General features: G+C 47.8%; 3 protein-coding genes across 7 annotated transcripts; 1 reads left to right on the top strand and 2 right to left on the bottom strand.

The window, feature by feature from the left end:
* The first annotated feature begins 1,007 nt into the window (after nt 1–1,007).
* Nucleotides 1,008–7,403, top strand: LOC120672939 (arginine--tRNA ligase, cytoplasmic-like). Of its 3 annotated transcripts, none has more exons than XM_039953570.1 (19): nt 1,008–1,197; nt 1,305–1,386; nt 1,511–1,591; nt 2,270–2,403; nt 2,494–2,569; nt 2,658–2,759; nt 2,847–3,062; nt 3,154–3,234; nt 3,769–3,855; nt 3,943–4,047; nt 4,542–4,720; nt 4,908–4,992; nt 5,116–5,317; nt 5,408–5,477; nt 6,229–6,298; nt 6,391–6,480; nt 6,586–6,654; nt 6,814–6,912; nt 7,027–7,403. In XM_039953570.1, the coding sequence occupies exons 3-19, from the start codon at nt 1,523–1,525 to the stop codon at nt 7,135–7,137; spliced, it is 1,845 nt and encodes a 614-aa protein (XP_039809504.1). In that variant the 5' UTR covers nt 1,008–1,197; nt 1,305–1,386; nt 1,511–1,522; the 3' UTR covers nt 7,138–7,403. The 3 variants fall into 3 exon arrangements, with proteins under 3 accessions (XP_039809504.1, XP_039809503.1, XP_039809505.1); XM_039953569.1 differs by having other exon boundaries at nt 1,498–1,591; XM_039953571.1 differs by lacking the exons at nt 4,542–4,720; nt 4,908–4,992 and having other exon boundaries at nt 1,498–1,591.
* A 179-nt stretch (nt 7,404–7,582) lies between these two features.
* On the bottom strand, nt 7,583–17,442 carry LOC120672941 (PHD finger protein ALFIN-LIKE 1-like). 3 transcript variants are annotated; one of them, XR_005674422.1, is made up of 6 exons: nt 17,158–17,373; nt 17,017–17,049; nt 16,684–16,906; nt 8,222–8,348; nt 7,830–8,136; nt 7,583–7,784 (listed from the first exon to the last, which is right to left on the bottom strand). XR_005674422.1 is itself a non-coding variant. In XM_039953572.1 (5 exons), exons 1-5 carry the CDS (start codon nt 17,270–17,272, stop codon nt 7,903–7,905), a joined length of 732 nt encoding a protein of 243 aa, XP_039809506.1. In that variant the 5' UTR covers nt 17,273–17,442; the 3' UTR covers nt 7,583–7,902. The 3 variants fall into 3 exon arrangements, 2 of the variants coding, with proteins under 2 accessions (XP_039809506.1, XP_039809507.1); XM_039953572.1 differs by having other exon boundaries at nt 7,583–8,136; nt 17,158–17,442; XM_039953573.1 differs by lacking the exons at nt 7,583–7,784; nt 7,830–8,136 and having other exon boundaries at nt 8,222–15,282; nt 17,158–17,375.
* A 325-nt stretch (nt 17,443–17,767) lies between these two features.
* On the bottom strand, nt 17,768–24,718 carry LOC120672938 (NF-X1-type zinc finger protein NFXL2-like). The gene is made up of 13 exons (XM_039953568.1): nt 23,407–24,718; nt 22,762–22,875; nt 22,619–22,674; nt 22,408–22,474; nt 20,910–21,002; nt 20,607–20,692; nt 20,329–20,491; nt 19,977–20,177; nt 19,646–19,836; nt 19,416–19,497; nt 18,959–19,165; nt 18,264–18,347; nt 17,768–18,187 (listed from the first exon to the last, which is right to left on the bottom strand). The coding sequence occupies exons 1-13, from the start codon at nt 24,619–24,621 to the stop codon at nt 18,020–18,022; spliced, it is 2,727 nt and encodes a 908-aa protein (XP_039809502.1). The 5' UTR covers nt 24,622–24,718; the 3' UTR covers nt 17,768–18,019.
* Nucleotides 24,719–25,527: the final 809 nt, after the last annotated feature.

Here is a 25,527-nt window from a genome sequence, read left to right as displayed (position 1 = left end):
ATAGGAGCAACACCGAGAAGTGAGGAGGCTGAGGAAGAAGACGGCTTACACGGGCCCACCTGTAAGAGGGGCAAAAGGGATATTTTAAGCTGCCGTTAGCAGCTGTCCTTCAAAAAGCTAACGGCAGTGGCATGCAGGGCACCAAAATTTTGCATTAGTGGCTCGTATGCCATTGCAACTTTTCTAGTGGCGTACATGGAATTGAGAACTTTTATAATGGCTTATAAGGAATAGCCTCTAATTTCTTTGGGGGGTAAAACCTGATGCGTGCGTTATGTTTTGTTTTTATTTGAGAAGAGTGTTTAAGCATGCTCGGTAAGTGTATGGTGTGGGTGCATTTGTTGGGGATACACATGCCCAATTAGTCTATTACAAACCTCCGTTTTAAAATAACTGGTAATTTTGACTTTACTATTCAAAGTTTAACCTTGCTTCTTTTATATGAATATTTGCACGCAAAGATAGAAGTGTATTACATCGATATAGTATTTCTTGTCACAAATCTAATGATGGTTGTTTCTCTTGACGCAGTTTTATAATTAAAATAATATTATCGGTCAAACTATAAATAATAAAAGTCAAAATTGTCAATTATTTTGAAACGGAGGTTAGTAGTATTGAGCACTATTCTAGGCCGTATAAGTATTTGAAAAGGTCCTAGAAGCATCTTTTGACCGTTCCCATACTCCAAAATAAGAAGCAGTTCCGAATCATGTGTCTGAAATTAAAAATCAAACCCTCCTACGAACGACCAACGTGTATCATGTGTCCAAAAATTTGACAATTGCAAGCTAGCTTTTTTATTTGCAAAAATAGGACGTCTTAAAATAGTTGAGCATCATGAAAGCCTTTTTACTGTCTGACTGTACATGTGCTCTTACTTGGCTTGGCGGTCAAGTCAGCCAAGTGACTTGGATTCCAAGTCTCCCCAATCTGGGGTCTGCTGGCCGTCGATGCTGGAACGGACGAAGGAAAGAACATCTTCCTCCCCTTCCACGTATACCATCGGACCATCCGAGCTGCTCTCATGGACAGTTCACAGTTGACTCCTCAAATGCACCAACACGAAGACGGCAAAACCCCCACCTGCTCCTAGGCACCTTCCTTCCGTCTCGTTGTACATCCAGAGTGGGCGAGCGGCTGCGGAGGTGGCGAGTTGCATCCCGCATCGGATCGAATTCTCCTTCCCCCTGTTCGGTAATGTTTCTCCGAGTTCAACCCCATCCCTCCTCCCCTGTTCTAGTTCTGTTTGCTGCCGTCGTGGATGTGTACCCTACTAATCGTTTTTTCCCTCCCACCTGTAGTTCGATTTGGTTGTTTCTCTTCTTCTGCAGAGAGCGCGATCGGCCGGTTGATCCCAGTTCAAAGATTTCGTGGCTGATCGAGGTGCGGATGCGGTTTATTTTCCATTTCAGTCCGCACCCTGAGTAGTGGATTTCATTTATTTAGTTAGTTATTTTATTATTGTGTATTTGTGTTCTGGATGTGATCGGGCAGGAGGATTCTGTAGGTAGCTCCGATCATGGATGACGAGGGAGCATCCACTTCTTCTGCTTCAGATTCCGAAACGCAGCATCACGAATCCGCAGCTGTAAGTGCTGCAAATTCCCGTGCGCTTTGTTTCGTGCCGTGTTTGGGGGTGTGGTCCGTTTATTAATTTGCAAGGCTTGTTTCCCCGTTCTATCCCATTCTACAAAAGAATCTTACAGGCATGGTGTATTAAATAAAATCTATTTGCAAAAAAATTTCAGAGATGGGTGTAACTTTTCGCGACGAATCTAATGACGGTGTAACTTTTCGCGACGAATCTAATGACGGTAATTAATCGATAATTTACTACAGTGATGCTACAGTAACCACCTCTAATCGCTTGGTCAAAGGCCTCATTAGATTCTTCAGGGTCACTAGCGCGAGGGTTCTGAAGTTGGTTTTGTTTGACACCGTAATTAGCGGTCAAAATGTCACTATTCACTAGCACGCTCTAGAACAGCACAAACCAAACAGGGCTTTGATTTTTTGAATAACCTTCTTCTAGTCAAGCATGTTTTAGTTGCCGTCAGCTGCAAACGTGCTGCTATGTGTATGTGAACCTTTCATTTCTTTTTTAGAAAAAGTAAAAATTATATGTGACATAAGTATACGTTGATCGAGCATCTTTTGGTTGCGCCTTGATGTTTGTTTGCTGGATTAGATGTGTTTGGATGCTGTAGTACTTACTTTCTATATACAACTTCTGGGTGGCTGAAATGTCTTCTTTACCCTTTGCTAGGCTGAGCATGGACTGGAGAGCGTCAAGCGAAAACTCTGCAGATTAGTTGCATCATCTCTTTCTGTAACTGTACCTGGCCTGGATGTGGAGCCAATGCTTGAGGTATCTAAACCAGGGTTTGGTGATTATCAGTGGTATGAATTTGTCACATGTGGTTTACATTAATCAATGATCCGCTTGCTGGCTTGAGTTTTAGTCTATGGACTAATATGAGGCATGTGCAGTAACAATGCATTGAGTTTATTTTCAAGTTTACGAGGAACGGGTACAAACTTCCAAAATCCCAGATCAATTGGACAGGTTTAGAACTGTCTTGACCTGTATTTTCAAATTATGTAGTTGCCTCGTTTGTTCTCCCCCAAACTTGTGAACTGTTAAAATATTCCAGACAATTTTGAATAATCTGCCTTCTTCGGACATTGTTGAGTCCACCTCCGTTGCTGGCCCCGGATATGTTAACATAGTCATATCCAGTGATTGGATTGCAAAGGTACAATTTAGATGTTCGATCCTTAACCTCTACTAATGCCCTGGTGACATAATTCCTCCATGCTAAATACAAGCCTTGTGACTGCAGATGATACAAGACATGCTTATCTATGGCATCAAAACATGGGCGCCAACCATGCCAGTTAATAGGGTAATCGTTGACTTTTCATCCCCTAACATCGCAAAGGAGATGCACGTTGGGCATATAAGATCAACCATAATTGGAGATGCACTAGCACGCATGTTGGAATTTGCAAATGTTGAAGTTCTTCGACGCAACCATGTGGGAGACTGGGGCACACAGGTATTGTCGTATTGAGTTTGAATATATTGAGGTAATAACGTAAAGACAGATTCTAACTCTTTGCTAAACTATCGATAATTCATCTCTCCAGTTCGGCATGCTGATAGAATTTTTGTTTGAGCAATTCCCAAATTGGAAGGAAGTTGGCAATCAGGCAATTGAAGATCTTCAGGTAAGTGTTAACATATGCCAATAGTTTAGTAAGTTATATCTAAGGGAAAAGTCTGGTTTCTTAATTGACATGTTTAATCAAAATATGCATCTTTTGTGCATCATTATTTCTGTACACATAACTGGTATTTTCTTACAACACCTCACCCAAATTTTGAGTGGCTTACTTGTTTCTTTTCTCAGAATGACGCAATTCAACTATTAATTGATGAGTACAGATATTCCATTCAAAAAATATTAATGGGTATAGATAGCTTCTGTATACCAATTTCTGTAATCAAAATATGAAACTAGTGGAGGCAAACAAAGTCTGTCAGAGTAATATGGAATCATGAATATGTTATAGTCTAGACACAGTTGAAGTGCATGCTACTGAGATAACTATCACTGTAATTATACCTATTTCTTTCAACAAATTTCCCATTCTTTCTAAATATATGAATTTTGTAAAATTGTACGAAATCTCCTTTCTTCAAATATCTTCCTAGTAATTTGCATGATTCAGCAAGAAGTTGGTATTGTCCCTCTGCTGCAGAGCTTCTACAAAGCATCTAAGATAAAGTTTGATGATGAGAGCAGTGGTTTTAAGGCTAAAGCTAAGCAAGCAGTAGTTCGGCTGCAGGTGAGTGCTGTTTTTAGTCATCAGCCTTCAGAATGTACTGTATGACATTTGATCTATTTTCATATACAAGCAATACTTGAACTGCAGCAAGGGGAAGACAGATATCGAGCTGCATGGGAAAAAATATGTCAAATCAGTCACAATGAATTTGACTCGGTGTACAAACGCCTCGGTGTGGAGCTTGAAGAAAAGGTACTGTTTCTTTCTACGGTATACCAATAATTACTGAGGAAAATATCCCGAATATTGTCACTTATGAGACCTATAGTTGGAAAGAAACTTTATGAATTGAAGTTGTGATGTAGTAATGCAATCATTTCTAGGAACATCTAACTTATGCTTATTTGAGAGAATCATTCCCTAACTTCAGATTCTTGATCTGTAGTAAAATGCAATTAGTTTCATACACACTTCCTGTTGATCTTTTTGTTCAAGGAATACTAAGATGTTCTGTCTACGAAGTGTCTAACTCTGAAGAATTAACCTGAATTTTATTTAACTGAATCCTAGTTTACTAATTAACCGTTTGGACTTTGGATATGTGAGTTCCAAGAGTTCTCAATAGTATCCACCTTCATGCTCACTTTTGTTCGAAAGTTCCCAAACTTAATCAATAACGAACATCATGCTCACTTTTTTTTCGAAAGTTCTTAATTAGGCCTTAACTAAACTGTAAATCTTCTCAGGGAGAGAGCTTTTACAATCCTTACATCCCGCCAGTTTTGGAGGAATTAACAAATAAAGGCTTGATTACGAAAAGTGAAGGTGCTCAAGTAATATCCATTGCAGGCCAAAAATCCCCATTGATTGTGGTCAAACGTGATGGTGGCTTCAACTATGCCTCCACAGACTTGGCTGCTCTTTGGTCAGTTGTGAAAAATAGAAATTTGCAAATTTCTCTCCTTTTCCCGTCTCCTCTTCTAGAACCAGAGGGCACAAATTCTTGTTACATGTTTAGTGAGCTGCCAACAAAATTTAATAGCTCTTGCTATGGCAATAGTATTGCCTTAGATTTTGTGAACTCAGCTCTGTTTTTCCTTCCACTCATGAAGGTATCGGCTTAATGTGGAGAGGGCAGAATGGATAGTATATGTAACAGACGTAGGTCAGAAGCAACACTTCCATAAGTTTTTCAGTGTGAGTACCAACTACCAAGTCCCACTAGCTTTGTACAATTATCAGGTCTTGCATTGTTGTTTAACGAAGAAGACCATTTGAAGGATTTCAATCTGACGGCACTTTTGTTGAAACTTATTGTAGGCTGCTAGCATGGCTGGCTGGCTCCCAGATCAAAACGAAAAGGAGTACCCCAAAACGACCCACGTTGGCTTTGGCCTTGTTCTTGGGTTAGATGGCAAGCGTTTCCGAACTCGCTGCTCTGAAGTAGTTCGACTGGTAGATCTACTTGACGAAGCTAAATCTCGGTGCAAAGAAGAACTTATTGGACGCCTTACTGAAAATGGTACTGGATTCTGACCCGTCTTGATTTTTTTTTTTTTTTTGAAATTTCTCTTCCTATGGCTGTACATAACACGATGATGATTTTGCTCAGGTAAAATTGCTGACTGGACAGTTGATGAGCTGGACACAACTTCGGAGGCTATAGGACTGGGCGCTGTTAAGTAAGTCTGAATTCTCTCTCTCACCCATATTAAGCTTGAACTACAGGGCAATGTATCTTTTGATCGATGTCCTTATTTCGAACCCTTTAGAAGATGAATAAGAAAGCGTTAAAAAATCTCGTGCCCGTCGCTAGCAGAGCCGAGTCTTCATGAACTTCTTGTAGGCTGTGCCGATATAGGTTCTAAGTAGTCTAGCATGCGCTCTAGAGGTGTGTTCGTATGTGTAGGTGTGGTTAGCGTGTGTTTGGACAAACATTCAGATGGTACAGCTTGTATCAAGACCTGAGGAATAATAAAAGTGTATACGTGGATTTTAAAACTACGAATCTCCTTTGAATTCTTCTGGAGGGTGTTTTATTGCTCATGACTCTTTTTTTTTGAAAAATCCGGTTTACATTCTCGAACTATAAAAAAAGTGATTTTCGATTTTCAACTACAAAACCGTATAATAAAGGCCATCTATTGTTGAAAACCGACAAATTTAACCCTTTAGGTGGTTTTCCATTTTGTGAGGATTAAAAATATTAAAATTTAAAATAAAAATTTTATAAGTAATTCAATTTAAATAAAAAATACGAAATAGGTATTAAAATTTTTCTAAAATTGTAATCTATCTTTTGGCATGTTACTTATCAGTTATTCATATCCGATTTTTTAATGTTCATAATATTTGATTGCTTGTAGTTATCCCCTGAATTGACTACATTGTTCTGATTATGCTTCTTTTCCCCTCTAATCTCTTGAAATTCAGGTATGCAGATCTTAAAAACAACCGGTTAACGGACTACACATTTAGTTTCGATAAGATGTTAAGTGACAAGGTACCTTCATGCACTTTGATATCTTTTGACCTCATAAAAAACCACTACCTATCAATTTGGATGATGATCACACCACATGATTCGATAAGCAGGGAAATACAGCTGTCTACCTTCAGTATGCGCATGCTCGTATCTGTTCCATTATCCGGAAAGCCAACAAGGATATTGAAGAGTTGAAAACGGTGAGCCTTTAATTTCCTTCTACTTCGAACCAACAACGACCTGTCCTTGAAGCAGAACATCAAGCCATTACTGATAGCTGTTGCTCTCTTTGTTGTCGGTTTCAGAAGGCGTCCATTACCTTTGTCCACGCTGATGAGCGTGCCTTAGGATTACATGTAATACGGTTCCAAGAGGTACGTGTTGGGAGGTTATTATTCCAAGTTTGTTGCATTAGCTCTTGAACCCGTATGAGCTGTAGCTTGGAATTTCCGGGAGCAGAAGAGTAAGACACCTTACATCTGAGGTAGTTCCAGGAAGTACAAACTATAAACGTGACATCTTTTGGTGTTTAGGTTGTCGAGCAGGCCTGCGCTGATCTGCTTCCACATTATTTGTGCGACTACCTGTACAGCTTATCTGAAGCATTCTCAAAGTTCTACGCCAGCTGCCAGGTAACATTTTACTTGACATCGCTTCTCTTCAGATCTCCTCGCTTGTATGGACTTTCAGTCCTGCACCAGATGTTGATACAACTGTCTGTTCCCCCCTTGTGCTGATTCCGGCAGGTGGTTGGGTCACCTGAAGAAGCGAGCCGTCTGTTGCTTTGCCACGCGACGGCCGTCGTCATGCGGCAGTGTTTCAACCTGCTGGGCATCACACCAGTATACAAGCTGTAATACATCACCTTGTTGCTGTTGTTGTTGGTCCTGCAGCATAGCCTCTCAACAAAAAGAATTGGGAAGTTTAATGAAAAAAATAGGAAGTTTAATAATAATAAAAAAGAATGTAAAGCGTTCCCTAAAAAATAAATCGCAAAGCTAGTTTACAAATTACGTGCTACAGTGCTCGATGTAAATATAGATTCCTTTTTTACTCTGTGTGCTCCATACGTGCTACAGTGCTCGATGTAAATATAGATTCCTTTTTTCCTCTGTGTGCCCCATTTTTCCGTGGCTCTCCTTAGTCTTTGTACGCGTATGTGATTTTTTAAAAAAAAACTCGTACGTGTACGTGTATGTGATTTTGCATGACTGACCTCTAGACAGCAAAAGACACTCCCGCAGTAGCTAGTTGCAGCAGTAGGTCCTTATGCAGCAGAGAATAGAAATGTAAGAGGAAGCATAAGCCAGGAATTCAAGGCTGCTGCCATTCGTCATAAAAAAGAACGACCCGTAGAGGTGACATAAACAAGCTCTATTCAATACAGCACGCAGGTTTCCTCTTCTTTCACCCCATTTATCTAGGGGCATTCAACTCAAGTGCCTCTGGTTGTCAAATGTCTCATATTTCCTCACATTAGCTTCATCATAGGTAAAGTAAGCATAAGGTACAGCGAAGATAGCTAATCTTGTAAATGGAGCTTCAGCCTTCTCCTGCCGGTAAACTTTGCAATGCAACCACTGCAGCATACATCCGGCATTCTGAAGCATCCATAAGCTTTGCTACTGCCTAGCCCTCTTGGAGCTGCAGCTCGGGCACTTGTAATGTTTTATGCTTTCTGCCTTGGCGGGAGTTATCTTGACGCACTTGCCGTGATACCACCTCTCGCAGATGTCGCACCCAATCCAGAACTCATCTGCGCTGTATATACCACCACAGGTACCACAAAGAGTTTCACCGTGATCACTGTCATCTTCTCCGAATGCATCTTCTGATGCTTTTCCGTTATTTTCTATCTGTAGGTCATGTGTTTGTTGCAGAATAAGAATGAGTTGAATGTAGATAAAAAGAATGGTAGCAGCAATAACAGATATCTTTTACCTTTACTGAGGGTTTGGCCCTCCCACCATTGTCCATAATAGACCTCTCCTTAGATTGTTGTTGTCTCGCACCGGAGACAACTTCAAAAACAGTTTGCAATTCGTTAATCATACCAAATAAACGCTTCCTATTGGATGACAGTGAAGACAGCGAGATATCAGCAACATTGGCCATCTTAAGAATAGAGAGAATGAAACAAACTAATGGCAATGCAGCATATCAAACCTTTCAAATTTAGTACATAAAAATTATTCAAAGGCTATGATTATACTACTCAAATCACAGTGCTAATATTAACATCATTGAAACTTGAAAGAATTGACACAGAAGAATTGGCGAAAAACAGATTATTAACAGTGCGAATCCACATAAGAAGGCATTAGAAGGCCTAATCTGAGGCGCTACTCTTGGTGCAACAGGAGAAAAAAAATCCATGCTAGTGTGGGTTCACTTTGATTTAAGACAGTTATCCTCCAAGGTGCTGGTAGCCTGGTACAGTATCCGCACTGTTAGCAAGGCAATTAGGGTTATGAGTAGCTGGCCCGTTGGGCCTTGGGTGACCGGCGCCCAACCTTTCTAGCTGGGGGCGCCGCCCCCTCTGATTTGGTAGATAGCGACGAGATCCCCCTGATGGTGGTGTTTCTATAAACAATCTAGGGTACCCCGTCTATATATGTACACCCCTGTGCACCTCTATCAATCAATCAATCCATTCATTCCCCGCAATATACATTGCTTACATGGCATCACGAGTTAGGGTTTCTTCCCTGCTCCTTCCGCTGCCATAGCGCGCCGATCCGGCTGCGCCCCAACCCTGTGTGCCGGCGATCTGCCACTGCATCCACCATGGTTGTGACCTGCCCTTCCTCCCCGCGCACCGTCGACCCCGCCGCCGCCGCTGCCACCGCCCAGGCGGAGCGCGAGACCGCCCTAGCCAGGGCCGAGGCCGCGGAGCAGGAGGCCGCCGCCGCTGCGCAGGAGCGTGATGCTGCTGCCCAGCGCGCCCGCGACGCCCTCGCCCGTGCGGCCAGGGAACAGGCCCTCGCCGCCAAGGGCGCCCCCGACGCCGATCACGACGCGGAGAAGGAGGACGCCGCCTCCGTCGACTCCGGCGGGACCGCACTTCATCACGCCGTCCTGGCCCACAAAGCTGCCGCCCTCGTCAACCTGCACGCCCAGGCCATCAGCGTGCAGAACATCCGGAGCCTCGTCCACGTCCTCGACATCAACGCCGAGAATTACACCCGGTGGCGTGATCAGATCCTCCTCGTCATCGGCAAGTACTCGCTGGAGAGTCACGTCCTCGTCGACCTTCCCGCGCCCGACTTCCCAGACTGGACACGCATGGACTGCGTTGTCAAGTCCTGGATCGCCGGCACGATCTCCACCAACCTCGCCGAGGTGTGGTGATCGATCGCGTCGCCACCGCCCGTACCGTCTGGTGTGCCCTAGAGGACCAGTTTCTCGGCAATCGGGAGACCCGCGCCCTCCACCTCGACGTCCAGTTCCACAACCTCGTCCAAGGTGATCTTTCCATCACGGACTTTTGCAGGCGCCTCAAGAACATGGCGCAGCAGCTTGCGGATCTTGGGGAACCTGTCTCGGATCGCACGCCGACCCTCAACCTTCTCCGAGGGCTCAACGAGCGCTTCCGCGACGCCGGCCGCCACATTCGCCGCGGCCACCGCTTCCCCAAGTTCAAGGACGCCGTCAACGAGCTCATCCTGGAGGAGCTCACCATGGGGCATCAAGCGCCAACTCCCCCCACGGCCCTTCTCGCCGCTATGGGGCGCCACCGCCGCCGTCGTCCTCGTCAGGAACTCGCCCCCCTCCAGGCCTCCCGCACCGAGGGCGCCAACTCCGGAGGACGCTCCAAGGACCGCCGCCGACGGGGCGGCAAGCCTCGCTCCGGCGAGCAGTCGTCGTCCTCCGGCAGCGAGCCGTCCAGGGGCGGCAAGCCGGCCTCCGCGCCTAGCACAGGCGGTGCTGGTGGCGCCACCTGGCCGTCCTTCCTCCACCTGTGGGCCGGGGCCATTCAGATGTGGCCCAGCCCGCAGCCCTCGACGCCGCTCCCCGTCGCCCCGACTCCGCCATAGCAGCAGCAAGCGCTGCTGGTCCAGCAGGCCCAGGCACAAGCCTTGCTGGCCCAGCAGGCGCAGGCCCACGCCCTCCAGGCCGCTCAGGCGCAGGCGCAAGGTCAGATGGTGTACTTCCCTTGGGCGCCCGGCGTCCAGGCCCCGGCCATCTCACCAGCTGGATGGGATCAGCAGTCGCTCGCCTCCACCTTCAGCACTGTCTCCCTGAACCAGCCTCCTACCACTGACTGGTTCTTCGACTCAGGTGCTACCTCCCACATGACCTCCGATTCTTTCAGTCTCACTCATAATTTTGTCTCGCAGTATCCCTCATCCATTGTTGTCGGTAACGGTTCTTTACTTCCGGTTACCTCTACTGGCACAGCCACTCTTCCAGGTCCTTTTTCTCTTAATAATGTTCTAGTTTCACCTAGTCTTATTCAGAACCTGATTTTTGTGTGCCAGTTTACTTCTGACAACAATTGTTCTGTTGAATTTGATCCCGCTGGCTGTTCTGTGAAGGATCTGGCGTCTCGGAGAGTTTTCGTCAGGTGCAATAGTGCTGGTCTGCTATATCCCCTGCGCTTGCCCCCTGCCGCCGCCCTCGCCGCTGGCTCCTCTCCGCCCTAGCACCGCCGCCTTGGTCACCCCGGTCATGAAGTCATGACCAAGCTAGCCTCTGTCATACCTTCATGTAATAAAGAACTTAGCACATCTTTATGTCATGCGTGTCAGCTCGGTCGCCATGTTCGGTTACCGTTTACTTCTTCCACTTCGCGTGCGTCCAATAATTTCGACCTTATTCATTGTGACCAGTTGTTAGTGTCTCGGGCTACAAGTATTATTTGGTCATTCTCGATGATTGCTCGCACCACTTGTGGACTTTTCCTTTGCGCCTAAAGTCTGACACGTTCTCTACTTTGGCTAACTTCTTTGTTCATGTGACGACTCAGTATGGCGCCACCATCAAGGCAGTTCAGTGCGACAATGGCCGCGAGTTTGATAACTCCAGCGCCCACACGTTCTTCCTGACTCATGGTACTCATCTCCGGATGTCGTGCCCCTACACCTCCTCCCAGAACGGTAAAGCTAAGCGTGTCATTCGTTCCACTAACGACATTATTCGCTCACTTCTCATCCAGGCTAGCATGCCACCGTCTTACTGGGTTGATGCTCTCGGCGTGGCCACCTACCTGCGCAACATCCTCCCAACCAAAACCCTCGGGTTCGCTACACCGCACTCCGCCCTTCATAGGGTGCCGCCTACGTACGATCACCTTCGGGTCTTTGGTTGTGCTTGCTACCCAACCTCGCTGCCACAGCCACTCACAAGCTTGCGCCGCGTTCTACACTCTGTGTTTTTCTCGGCTACTCCACTCACCACAAGGGATACCGCTGTCTTGACCGTTCCACCAATCGAGACATCATCTCTCGTCATGTTTCCTTTGACGAGGGCTCGTTTCCCTTTGCTGAGCCGTCTCGTCCTCCCCGTGAGGCCGACTTCGAGTTCCTGGATGATGTTACTATTAACGTGTCGGCCCCCATTGGACCGTCACCTCTTGTTTCCTCTACAGGATCTCCCCCCGGCGCCGCCGTGTTGCCACACACAGCCCCTGGCGCAGCCGCGTTGCCACACGTGGCCTCCGGTGCCTCGACGACGCCCGCGTTGCCACACGCGGCCTCTGGCATCCCCGTGTTGCCACGCGCGGCTCACGGCGACCCGACGACGTCCCCGGCAGGCGCCTCGGCTCTCCCTCGACGGGCTGGACCGCCCCCTGGCTTCCCACCCCTACCGGTGGACAGCCGGCCTTCCCCATCGCCGGCCTCTGCTCGGCCTCAGCACGCCACTTCACCGTCCAGTCAGCCCCAGGCGGCCGCTCCGTCGCCAGGCCAGCAGCCTGCTGGCCCGGCTTCTCTTCACCGACCGCTCACCACCTTCCAGCACGTCTACGTCCGGCAGCAGCAGCCCCCTGCTGGTCCTCCTCCTCCCTTGCCCAAGGGATCCCCCTACAGCAGCCCCCGTGGTGAACCAGCACGGCATGACCACCAGGGCGAAGTCCGGCTTCCACCAGCCGGTACTCTTCCACGCCGCTCCACTATCGCCGATCCCGAAGACCTTCTGCAGCGCCCTCACCGATCCCAATTGGCAGGCTGCTATGGAAGCCGAGCACGACGCTCTGCTGGCGAACAAGACTTGGGATCTTGTTCCTCGCCCGCCTCTCGCCAACATCGTCACCGGCAAGTGGATCTTCAAGCACAAGTTCCATGCAGATGGAACTCTGGAACGGTACAAGGCGTGCTGGGTCCCCCGCGGCTTCATCCAGCGCCCAGGCGTGGACTTCGACGAGACCTTCAGTCCAGTTGTCAAGCCGGCCACAGTTCGTGACGTGCTCTCTCTGGCACTCTCTCGCGGCTGGCCTGTTCATGAACTGGACGTGAAGAACGCCTTCCTGCACAGGACTCTCTCTAAGACAGTTTACTATGCTCAGCCTGCTGGCTTCGAGGATACAGCTCTTCCTGACCACGTATGCCGCCTGAACAAGTCTCTCTATGGACTTCAGCAGGCGCCCCATGCCTGGTACAGTCGATTTGCTGCATACGGCCTCTTCTGTCGGACTCCTTCAGCGCACCGTCCCTGGGATCCACGGAGGCCAAGTCGGACACATCCCTGTTCATCTTCCATCGCGGCGATGATATGATCTACCTGCTGCTCTACGTCGACGACATTGTGCTCACGGCCTCTTCTGTCGGACTCCTTCAGCGTACCATCACTTCGCTGCAGTCTGAGTTCGCTATGAATGACCTCGGTGAGCTCCATCACTTCCTGGGGATGCATGTGCAGCGCCGTGGCACTGGCCTGTTCCTCTCTCAGCGCCAGTACATGGTGGACCTTCTGGAGCACGCAGGCATGGCTGAATGCAAGCCGTGCGCCACCCCTGTAGACATTAATCCGAAGCTGCTAGCACATGGGCCGCCCATCCAGAACCCTTCGGATTATCGCAGCCTCGCAGGAGCTCTTCAGTGGCTGACCTTCACTCGTCTGGATCTTGCATATGCCATCCAGCAGGTCTGTTTCTTTATGCATGATCCCCGGGAGCCGCATCTTGCTGCCCTCAAGCGCATTCTGCGCTATGTCCATGGCACGCTGCATATGGGTCTTCTGCTGCAGCCCTCTCGGAGCTTTGACTTGACGGTGTACTCCAACGCTGATTGGGCTGGCTGTCCCGACACCAGGCGCTCCACCTCCGGCTATGCGGTCTTCCTCGGCGACAACCTGGTCTCCTGGTCCTCCAAGCGGCAGAACACAGTCTCCCGTTCCAGTGCGGAGGCTGAGTATCATGCCGTGGCCAATGGCGTGGCCGAGGCCACCTGGTTGCGCCAACTTCTGTTGGAGCTTCATGCGCCTTCACGCCGCGCCTCGCTGGTATATTGTGATAATATCAGCGTTGTCTACATGTCCTCTAACCCAGTCCAGCATCAGTGCACCAAGCACATCAAGATCGATCTTCACTTCGTGCGGGAGCGCATTGCTCTTGGTGATGTCCGTGTCATGCACGTCCCGACGTCTGCATAGTACGCCGACATCTTCACCAAAGGGTTGCCTACTTCACTCTTTCAGGAGTTCAAGTCCAGTCTGAACGTTTAGGGCTTCGACGATCAGACTGCGGGGGCGTGTTAGCAAGGCAATTAGGGTTATGAGTAGCTGGCCCGTTGGGCCTTGGGTGGCCGGCGCCCAGCTAGAAAGGCTGGGGGCGCTGCCCCCTCTGATTTGGTAGATGGCGACGGGATCCCCCTGATGGTGGTGTTTCTATAAACCATCTAGGGTATCCCGTCTATATATGTACACCCCTGTGCACCTCTATCAATCAATCCATTCATTCCCCGCAATATACATTGCTTACACGCACAGATTACAGTATTTGCACAGATTACAGTATTCATATGAGTACTGCATGCAAAATAAAGAACTGCGTATTGCATACTCTAATATACCATGGGCATGTGCATGAATACACATCATTTCTGATGCAAATTAATATAGAAACGAAAATTGCAGCACTAAGAAACATAACTTGAGAACTTTATATCCATAAAAATCAAGTATACAGATGTTATATACGATAGCAGGTCATGGATGTCAGATATATGCTCCTTGTGTTATTTTTCCACAAACCTCTGGAGTCACATAAGCTATACTTTTCAGTAGATATAATTAACTCCACCCTAGGCTCTCCATAGCACATCAGCATTGCACATATTTTAGCATGATCATGGAAAAGTGTATTCTATTTTAGTTTGAATTGATGAAATACAGCTTTCATGAAATCGAACTTTATTTGTCTCGAACACTTCTTTTTCTCGATAACGTTTATTTGTTGTTTCCCTTTGCGAAAAAAATAATATGCAAAAGTGGTGTAATGAAACTGGTGGCTACTCAGTGTTTTGACCTTAAATTATCTAGAAAAATAGAAAAATCAAGTTCCTATAAAAGATGTAGACTTAAAGAGGTTTCTCAGAATAAGAGGGAGATTTGCTTACACGAATTGGGTGGTGTGCAGGAAAAGAGGTGTTGGAAAGATAACAGAGAATATCAGCATAGGTGCAATTCGGTAGCCACAATTGACACAAAAAGTCCTGATTCTCTAGATCCATAACAAGATGTTCAGGCTCTAAGCATGAAGAAACGCCTTTCATTAACAAAAAGTCAGGTATTTCCTTACAGTAGAATGGTAATCTTTAGCTGTTATGGAGTAGGACGTATCCAGGAACCAGGACACACCACTAATTAACCGAAGATCTCATAAAATGTTTCAAGCAGCTCACACAAAATATTGATGCACAAGTGGAAAACTAGTCAGATTCACAGCTTCCAAGAAATAATATTTTCCCCTGTGGAAGCGTCTTCGGAAAGTTGGTACTTGGTATTAGATAAACATTGAACTCAGCCTTCAACTAGCACAAGTCCACACTGGCAGTCTGGGACCACTGTTTACAGACATAGAGCACAGAAACACTGAGATATGTGTGAAGATGTTTATCCACAAAAGTAACAAGATTTCAGTAAAAGCATGCAGCTACTAGAATTCAAGGCTCACTCGACTCACTATCATCATGACATCACAGAAGGTCATGAAAGTCTGATCACTCCAACAACTCACGGTAAACAAGCAAACTTATCACAAATCTGCTTTATGTGCCTGTGTAAGTCTCTGTAGTAGAGTTTCTTTAGAAGCAAGCACCCCCAACTACCCAAGACTTCGGAAGTTTGAACCACACTTAGACTCTCACAGGAAACATCAACAGGAGTGCCCTTTGCGTCAGAACTACTGCTAAGAGAGTCAATTGACTTTACCTTCACCCATGGTTCTTAAGGCGTCGCCTAGGCGTCGCCTAGGCGACGCCTAGTCGTCCAGGCGCTCAAAAATCCAAGGCGTCCGCCGACGCCATGTCAAAAGAGAAGCAAACTGAGAGGGAGGGTGAGGGAGGAGGGAGAGGAAGAGGAGGGGAAGGATTTCGACGATCTGCGGGGGAAGGGGAACAAGAGGGAGGGGGTGGTGGCCTACCTGAGCATGGTGAGGAAGGTGGGAGAGGGAGCGCCGACGAGCTTCGGCGGCACGAGGGCCTAGCGACGGCGCGCGGGTCCGGTAGTGGTGTCGCGCGGGGCCAGCGGCGGCGTCTGGCGGAGCAGCAAGGGCGGACCGGCGGCGGCGGCGGCGTCGGGCGGAGGAGCGACGGCGGGCCGGCGGCGCGAAGGGAGAGGGAGAGCTGAGAGGGCAGAGTGCCGGAGCAGCAAGCGGACCGGCGGCGGCGTCGGGCGGATGAGGAGCTCGAGGGTTCTGGAGGGTGGAGTCGTGGAGATGATATTGTTGGGCTGGGCCTAACTGTTGGGCTGGGCCCTCTTCTTTGCCTTTTTTACTCTTTTTATTTCCTATTTCTTTTCATTTCCTCCCTGTGGCATATGGGTAAGGCGTCGCCTTGCTCGCCTAGGCGTCGCCTCGCCTTGCAGACGGGGTCGCTCGCCGTGCCTCGCCTTAACGCTTTAAGAACTATGCCTTCACCTCAGTGCAGAAGTTGAAATCCTATTGAGGAAGGAAACATCTATCAAAATTATGCATCCTAGTAATATCATAGGCAACCGAGAATGGCATCTCCTTGCAATCAAAACTATTTCTCTATGAGATCAACAAACTGGCCACATACTCCAAAAATGTCAGTTCGTCCATTGTGAAACGCATTAAATCCTTGTAAAGGGGAAAAACAAGTAACAGCCTACGCCTCCGAAATTTCCATCACCAGATCACTCGAGCATAACAAAGGCATCAAATCCCAACAGAAACGCCAATATGAGAGAAGTAAGACAGCAGGGATTGGACTGGGGCAGCGTACCGGTCATTCCGATTGAGTCGAGCAGCGTAGTAGAAAGCGACGGAGAGGAGCCATGAGTCGGAGTGGACGGCGACGAGCGCGAGCCAGTCGCGGCGGTTCATGCCTTCGCGCGCGAAGTTGATCCCCAGCGCGGGCTCCGGCAGCTCCGTGGGCACCTCCTCCGCCGGCAGCGCCACCTCCCACGCCTCGTTTGCATACCCGTACAGGCAGAGGTTCTCCTTCTCTGCTCAACGCCCACATCACCCCAACCCAAATCAATCACACCGAAGTTCGCCCGGAACAGGGAAGGGATCGCGTCGGGATCGAGAGGCGCGACGCCGAAGCGCAACTCACCTGGATCGCACTGCGCGTAGAAGTCCTCGACGTCTGCGAACGAGGGAAGCAATCGAGCGCGGTCAGGTCCCCGCTGGACGAGGATTAGGGTTCAGGGAGCGAAGGGAGTAGAGAGAGGGAGAGAGACTCGAGCTCACTGACCGTGGGTGAGGGCGCGGAGGATGGCGGAGCGGCGGGCGCGGTAGTCCTTGAAGATGTCCTCGGCGGAGCGGGGAGGGTAGACGACGTGGCCGCGGCCGGAGGCGGCGTCCCCCATGGCGGGCGGGGGGGGGGGGGGGGGCAGCGGCGAGGCTCCTCTCGTGATCTCCGGCGAGGTGGTGGGTGAGGTGGCTGTTCGCGGCACTGGTGCAGGGCGAGGCGAGACGGTCAGATGGGGTGGGCCGCTGGGCGCATGGGGGGCAGAGCCGAGCCGATCTGGAGCGCCGGACACGCGAGGAAAGGTTGCTAAAGAAATGGAATTTTATATACCTAGGAAAATGGATTTTGAAGAGCTCACCGGATGCGTTCCTGAAATTTTATGAAATTCACTTGGAATAGAATTTTATGAAATTGCAAAGAGGTTCCTTCAAAGTTTGAACTCGATTTTTGTGTCTCAAGTTATCCTCGTTATGGAGATGACATTTCAGCAAACTACAACTGTCATCACGAAAAACACAAGTACTATGATTTAATAAGCTGAACAAATGACAATGGGCAATCAGCAACGCTGGCGCCTGGCGTCATGAAGCGCTCGAGTAATTCACAGATGTCGTTAGCAGATAGAATTGATTAAGTATATATTGGTTGTATAATATGTTCATTTACAACAATACACACTCGTAAAAAGAACAATACATGATATAAACAATAAATAATTTATAATATAATGATACAGGTGAGAAACAAAACGGTGACACCTTTCACTACCATGACTCCAATTCTCCAGAACTGAATTCCCATTCGGTACTTAATGATCCAAATCTCGAAACTGATTACTAAGTGCAAATAACTCTAATCTTTTTTCCTACAACATTGCACCCCTTGGATGCCTTTGTCTAGCCCTCTGCTCTTCCATTTCATTCATCCAGTCAGAAAGCCGGAATATACCCTTCCACAACAGGTACAATCCAGCTGCGATGATTATCGATAGCGAAATAATCAGTAGCACCCTCAGCACATAGGCCTTGACTTCCTGCAAAATGTAAAATTCGTTGTAAGGAGAACAGATTTCAACAAAAGCAGCACATTTTGTATTCTCCACTACACACCTGGAATTTTGATACTTTAACGTCTTGTCCACGGTCACGTCGCTTCCTGCGTTTGGGCACATTTGCAACTTCCACAGCTTGGCTCTATAAGGAAAGCACAGGAAATGGGCAAAAATTCCAACATAGCTACAAATTTGATTGCTTGACAGTAAAAACGTTTGTATAGAACAACAAAATTACAATGTTTAAAATCGCCGGCTATGCAAGATAGCGGAGTGGTTCCCCAGCAGCTAAGAACAGCTATAGCCAACTATAGCTGGCGCTAACCATTTAGCGGTTTTGCAATAAAAAAAGATGGCCAAAATCAGGAATAGAGGAGCAGTGAGAGCACTTGCACCCGCAGCTACCTTTTCGAGGAGAGCACGAGTGACTTTCAGAATGGGGAGTGATTGGATAGGGTTAACTGCTACCTTCTTTTGCTCATTTTGGGTCCCCGCAAGATGACATTTTGTAGCATGTAGATTTTGGGGCCGCTCAAGGCATTAGCGGTCGCTACGTTCAGGCCCATTTAGCGGCTATCGCGGGCTAAAATAGGTTAATAGCGTTTAGGAATCCATAGCGGAAAAATCAGAATATCCTAGCGTCCGTGCTACCCAGCAGCTATCTCCGGCTATAGCAACCGCTATAGCCGGAGATTTAAAACTTTGCAAAATTAAGACACAAGGTTTTGTATTTAAAGGTGTAAAATTCAGTACCTTGGTCTCCTGACTTTTCCGAAGATGCAACTCAGGATCTGGCACCTTCACCTTTTTCTTGCAGTCTTCGCCACAGGCAAGCAAGCCAACTCCAAACTGACTTTTAGGTACTTCTTTTGGATCACGACCAGAATTACGGTATTTCTTAAGGACATCTTGACATATCCACTCTTGTTTCAGCGTGTTGCACGCACAACGTACATTGACCTTGATAAATAGTATAAGATATCATAGAGTCAGTATGATAAGTATGATTGAACAAATATAACTTAACCAAAGGTTCAAACTGCAAACAAATTTTGCACTATAAAATTGAACTTCTCACTGGAATACAGTTCCAGCAGAAAAGCATTGTAGCCCCACAGATTAAGAACTGTGCACCACTTGGAAATTACTGGTTGTTCCACACTAAACACTCGGAAAGTCTGAATATGCATGTTGAGAGCCTCAAACATACCTTTTTCATGCACTGATCAACCGATGGGCATGTACCAGGGTGGCATACTTCTGAGCAAAGATGGGGACAATTCGGTAGCTTCCTGTTCAAATAATATGTTCAAATACTTCATACAATATAAACAAAGTTAAGGAAATTTGTGTTCAAGTTTAGTAACAACTAACAGCAGAGAGGTTCACCAACTTCAAAACAGAAACAGTTAGGATCCAGGAAGAGATTTAGCGACTGACCTGTGACATGGGCCACCACACGACCTTACTTTAAGCTGTTCTTTAGCTTTTAAGTTGTTAAAATACACACACTCGAAAGCATGTACCATAGCACCACAATGGCATGGTTTTTTAACAAGGACTTTGCAAGGTGGACAATCACTCAGATGGCATGGCAAAGGGCAACGATGTGAACAAGGAGGCTCCCCAACCTGAAACAAACATTAGAGTCAATATCCTGCACCAAGCTTAAAGCCATACAAAAATGTAATAGCTTCTTCATATTAAGCTTTGTTAAACAAACTAAACCAAAGTTGTGGACTTGTTGTATATGAGAAAGAGAATAACAAACCCTTTGACAAGGAAGATCGCACTGTTCACAAGGCTCAGCAAGTGCATTCTCTTTGTTGACAGATGCTATTGGATCTCCTTCAATTTGTTTCAATGGGACCTCTAACACATGGCAAGATTTTGTACAATAATGGTTGCCACAAAGAAGAGGATTCCCACATAAATTTTGACAGGGAAACGGCCTCCATTTGGAACAAGGCATCTGCAAGCAACAAAAGTGAAGTGTATGTTTTCTGTATTCTGGTTTGCAAGCAGGTATCTGTGTGCTGTGCGCATGAGCGCGACACACATTAGAGGAAAAGGGGGGGCAGTAATAAATCGACCAAAAGACTGCAGTGTTAACAGAAACTTACAGCACGTTCTTGACCAAGATGCTGACCAAAGCATGGCACTAAAACCACCTCTTTGCATGGTGGGCAAGGTATTCCAGGTGTACATTCTATTTGCTTTTCCATTTTCCTTTTTGTTGGTTTTAGTGTGAACTCAGGGTTTGGAGGAGAAATAGGGCCATGACACCTGTGTAATATGATGTGAAGATTGTTAAGGCATCAGAGGAAGTAACGCCTTGCTAGACAGCCAAGTACCAGCACCATTGAATGCAATCCATTGTCGGTGAAAGTGAAAAATATACCTTTCTTTACATATGTGGCTACAGGAAAGTTCTTCTCCACAGGTCAGCTTGCAAGGTGGGCAGGCTCCATAGTGGCATTTGTGGGGCTAAGGGAAGGAATTAAATATCATATTAATTCTGAGAACCCATTTGTTACAGCAAAAGCACCCAAACCTACTATTACCATTCTAAATTACTTGCAAACAGTGTCAAACAGCTGAAATAAAGATAATCTAGGCTCTACCACATGAACCCAATGTGCATATATATTAATTAATATTATGGTTATACCCCAGGACAGTAGAAGAAGACAAAGAAGATTACCCTGCATTCAAGCTTATGCCTGCAAAGGCGAGGTATATTGCATTTCTTTGAGCATTTCGGTGGTTTCTGATTCTTTTCAGTCCCACAAGGAACCTGCAATAGAGCACTTATTACTCTTGGTAACAAAACAGCAGCAATGGTACAATTATTTAACACAATATGCAGAAGTTGAGACAGGAGACACTTCTAAAGTTGTATTCATGGGAAAATTAGTTCAATAGCACTGAAAGAAGACCGTTTCCGTGAAATACCATTAAAAGATCTCCGTTCCGTAAAATAGCACTGAAAGAATCCACGTTACCCTCAACTAGCATTCCATCACTTTCTCCGCTAACTCCTCCGTTACTAGCTTCTTCTTCCTCCTCGCTGCCCCCTTCACTCGCTCCCTCCCTCCCTCCTCTCCCGGCAGCAGGGAATGAAGGCGGCGCCCAGGGGCTCGGGCAGCAGCCAGCAGGCCCCGCTCCAGTGCCGCCCCCAGCTCCCACCCTCCGGCCGCCGCCAACACAACCGGCGCCGCCTTGTCACCGGACTGGTTCCGCCCCTGCCGCCCTCGAAGACCAGCGGCTCGGTTCTCAGTTCTAAGCGAGGCGGCGGTGCTTTGGTGGCTGATGAGCAACGGGGACCGGTGGAATGAGTTCAGATCAATGTGGGGAAGCTCGTGGTGGTGGTGGATTGAGCCGGCGCCCAACAATAGCTGCGAATCGGGCAGAGGAAATGATGGCGGCGGGCTGCCTGCAGCTCTGGCGAGTTTCTGTGGTGGCAGCGCTGCGCAACAAGAAGCAGGGGCTGGAGAAAGCGGCGCGTGGAGGAGAGGGAAGGGAGGGAGCGACGCTCTACGACGACGACTATCGCTCCGTGGCTCGGCAAACAGCGCTGAGCGATGCGTACGCGCATCGCGAGGGAGGAGACGGCAAGCGTCGGCAGGCCGTCGCGTGCGATCGAGAGCGCAACAGGCAGCAGTACCGTGGCGCCGGTCCGTGGCTTAGCGAGGTGGGCGGCAAGAGCGAGCGCTTCTGCTCGAGCATTCCGGCCGCTGGCCAGGCTCAAGTCGAGGGAGGCAGGAGCGGGAGCTAATAAAACACCAGGCAAACAGGGATGGGACGGGGACGCCCCTGCCCGGCTGCCCTGCTTCCTGTCCATGCGCGCCGCACGCGGGTCAGTGTCAACGTCCGAGGCAACGAGAGGAAGAAGAAGGAGCTTCTGTCCAGCTGCTCGTGACGGAGAGTTAGCGGAAAACATGACTGAGTGCTAGTTTACGGTAACGTGGACTTTTTTGGTGGTATTTTACAGAACGGAGATATTTCACGGAAACATTCTTCTTTCAGTGCTATAGAACCAATTTTCCCTTTATTCATTCCCCTTTGTTTAATGAGTAACTTGTGTGTAATGGGCCTAGAAACAAATTTTAGCAAACAATCCTGTCCAATGATGCCGACAGCACAAAGATAACTTATTCAAAGGATATGAATGACATAAATGAGAGTCTACCGAGTTCCACCTCAAAGCATGTTTTCCCACAAGCACAAGAAATAGTCTTCATCAGAGGACAAGGAGAACAAGCACCTCTGCCAAACAACAAGAGATGTTAATAGAAGAACCAAGAACATTAGGGCATTAGGAAGAATCCATTTGGAAAAATTGACATTTTGGCAAAGTGTGTTGTGCAAGCATATAGCTAATAGTGTAAACTGATTTGGGGTTGATAGTACCTGTGGCATGGTGAAAGGCATTTATGGTTCCCACATCTGAGCTTCCTATCACAAGTCTATAAAAAGATACATCTTTCTTTAGTGCTTGATAGACATCTAATACCATAGCAGTAAAAAGAAAGAAAGAAAGAAAAATGATGCACCTCAGAGCAGGGTGGACAATCGCCAGCACAGCAACGTCGTTTACAAGCATGGCGACCACAGTTTCGCAAGCGTTGACATTTCCTTTCACATGTCAATTCTTGGTAGCACGGCACCTGATGCAGTGAATCGCAAGAACAACAGAGCTTAAGAATTTATATTCTAGTACTTTACTAATTAATAGCATAGAAGCATACATGACTAGCTATAAAACCAACATTAGAGGAATTGCCTGTACCATAATATACTTAGTGAATTTAGAAGTGGAAAATGAGAAATCACTACTTAACTAACTGTTACTCTGTTAGGTCATTTGCATGAAGGTGTAAAAAAAATACTCTGTTAGGTCATCTGCATAGAAGTGTAAAAAAAGCTGCCATCCAAAACAATGTAAAGCACAGAAGCCTCCAAACATCTCCAAACATCCAATGCAGGATTGCAGGGTAATTGATCTAAAAGACTTGTATAAATTATCTACAAGAGCCCAGAGCATTGTCACTTGCATAAATCATCGACGGAATTTCAGAGCACCATCACTTGATTTTCATATTAAGGGAATTAATGCTCATACTGTCTCTAAAATCTAAACTGAGTTTTGCATTTTTCATGATTTTATCCTTCACAAACATGGTGCATAAGATGCATACCTCCTTCTTCAGACCCCCACAACGGCAGGACTTTGTGATCACAAGCCGGCAAGTCTCATCACAAGGACCACGATGGCACCGCTCAGGGCACCTGTGTCGTCCACAACCAAGCACTTTCTCGCAAGTAGACCCACATGTGGCAGCCTCTGCATCGCACTCCAACTTCGGATAATCTTTCTTACCACATGGGCAAGTGCGCCGACCTCGGAGTGGACATTCGCCACATTTACCCCCATGGCACCCCCTCTCACACCTATGTTTCCCGCAATCTAACATCCCACCACACTCCCTCTTGCACTGGAAAACCCTTTCAGAGCATAGTTTCTCCTCCATTGTCTCTCCACATTCACATTTGTGTTTTCCCCTCACTGCACACGGCGGGCAGGGCCCGTCATGGCAATTCACCGGACAACAGTGGAGACCACAGCTAAGACGTTTGTTACATTTCCCCGCACAAGAGTAACGCTGATGTGCGCAGCGTCGAGGCTCCCGGTGCGCCCCACAAAAGCAGGGCGCATTAGGGACAACAGCAGTGCATGGTGGACACGGCCCCGGGTGGCACAGCAGTAGGCAGGTGTGGTCACATCCGGAGTCGAGATTTGCATTGAGGCGGCGGCGGCACACGTCGCCGCAGGAGTGGGGGAGGATCCAGGGGTCCGGAGTCGGGTCTACTGTCTTGGAGCAGAAGCAGAGGTAGGAGGTCGGAGTCTGCGATTTGGGGTAGGCGAAGCGGCACTTGGGGCAGCCCCAGGTTAGGCACGGCACGGCAGCGCCGGAGGCTGACTGGTGGGCCCATGACTGGATGCAGGGGAGGTGGAGGATGGCAAAGCATGAGGAGGAGCATGACCAGACAGGATCGGAGGGGCGGATGGGGTCGAAGCAGATCAGGCACGGCGGCGATCGGCGGCGCGCGGCGGAGGAGAGGAAAATGCCGACCTTCGAGAGGTCGGCCCCCTCGCCGGCAACCGAGAGGTAGGCGGAGACGACGGAGGCGGTCGCCGAGTCTGAGGCCGTGAGATCGGCCTCATCCCCGGAGGAGGAGGAGTAGGAGGAGGGATCGGAGTCAGAGGCGGCGCTAGGGTTCGCCTCCGGGGGAGCGGGTGCCAGCGACGGCGAGGGTGCTGGTGGGCGGGCAGTGGCTGCGGCGGCGGTGGAGATGCGGTTCGTCTTGCGGCAAGAGGATCCGGCTGCGGCGGCGGCGTAGGAGAACGGCATGGCCGGCGGCGTGGTCGTCGCCGGAGACGGTGGTGGTGGTGCTCGCGAGATAGTATGCGAGCAGTGGGGCAGCCTTTTGCAGGTGGATCCAGTGATCCACGATATTTTCCTTCCCTTCTCTTTTTTATGAACTGGGCCGGGTGTTTTTTGCTTTCTTCATTTGGTTGGGCTATCCCCCAAAACAGCAAGTCAACAGCCCACAGTAATCCTGGGCTTGGTTGAATTATTATCCATTTCGCTTTGTTGTTTTTTCGTTTGCCATTTGCTCTTCAATTCTTGGCGAATGCTCGCGATTTTCTTTTTCAAAATGTTAGCTGGCAATTTACACGATTTTAAGCCGAAATCATGTTTCCAACTAAGTACAGACCCAAATATGTAATCTAGTGGGGGGCAAAGTACTATGATTTTTGTGCTACTCCGGCATGTCTGAATATCAACATTTTTTTACCAGAGGTACTGTTACTTTTGAGCTTTGACCCATTGCGCAAACGCCAACAGTTGTCTTGACTCTTGATCGATTCAACCGTCACATTAGAGCACGATGGAGACCAAGGAAAGAATAGTAGAGCTTAAGCCTTGTTTTGATACCACAATTTTTTTTGGTAGATTCGCACGTCCCATTGCTGCAGCGAAATCTTAGAATTACAGTCAGTTTGGATGAACTAAAGTTGAATGCTAAATTTTAACATCTATCAGCACTCTCATATCCCGAGCTAAAGTTTTTAAGTCTTGGTTAAACTTAACTCACTCCATTAGCAGTCCTATTTGGATGAGTTAGTACTAAAGTTTTAGCACTTTTGCATATTAACTATTGGGAAGTGTTTGGTTCCAGATTTGTAACGCAAACGGTACTGGTAACAGATCGCGAAGCAAATGAAATCCGAGCAAGCGATTACACGATTTGTT

The sequence above is a fragment of the Panicum virgatum genome, chromosome 5N (assembly GCF_016808335.1).
Source record: "Panicum virgatum strain AP13 chromosome 5N, P.virgatum_v5, whole genome shotgun sequence".
Classification (NCBI taxonomy): Eukaryota; Viridiplantae; Streptophyta; class Magnoliopsida; order Poales; family Poaceae; genus Panicum; species Panicum virgatum.
This window is presented reverse-complemented; position numbering and strand designations above follow the sequence as displayed.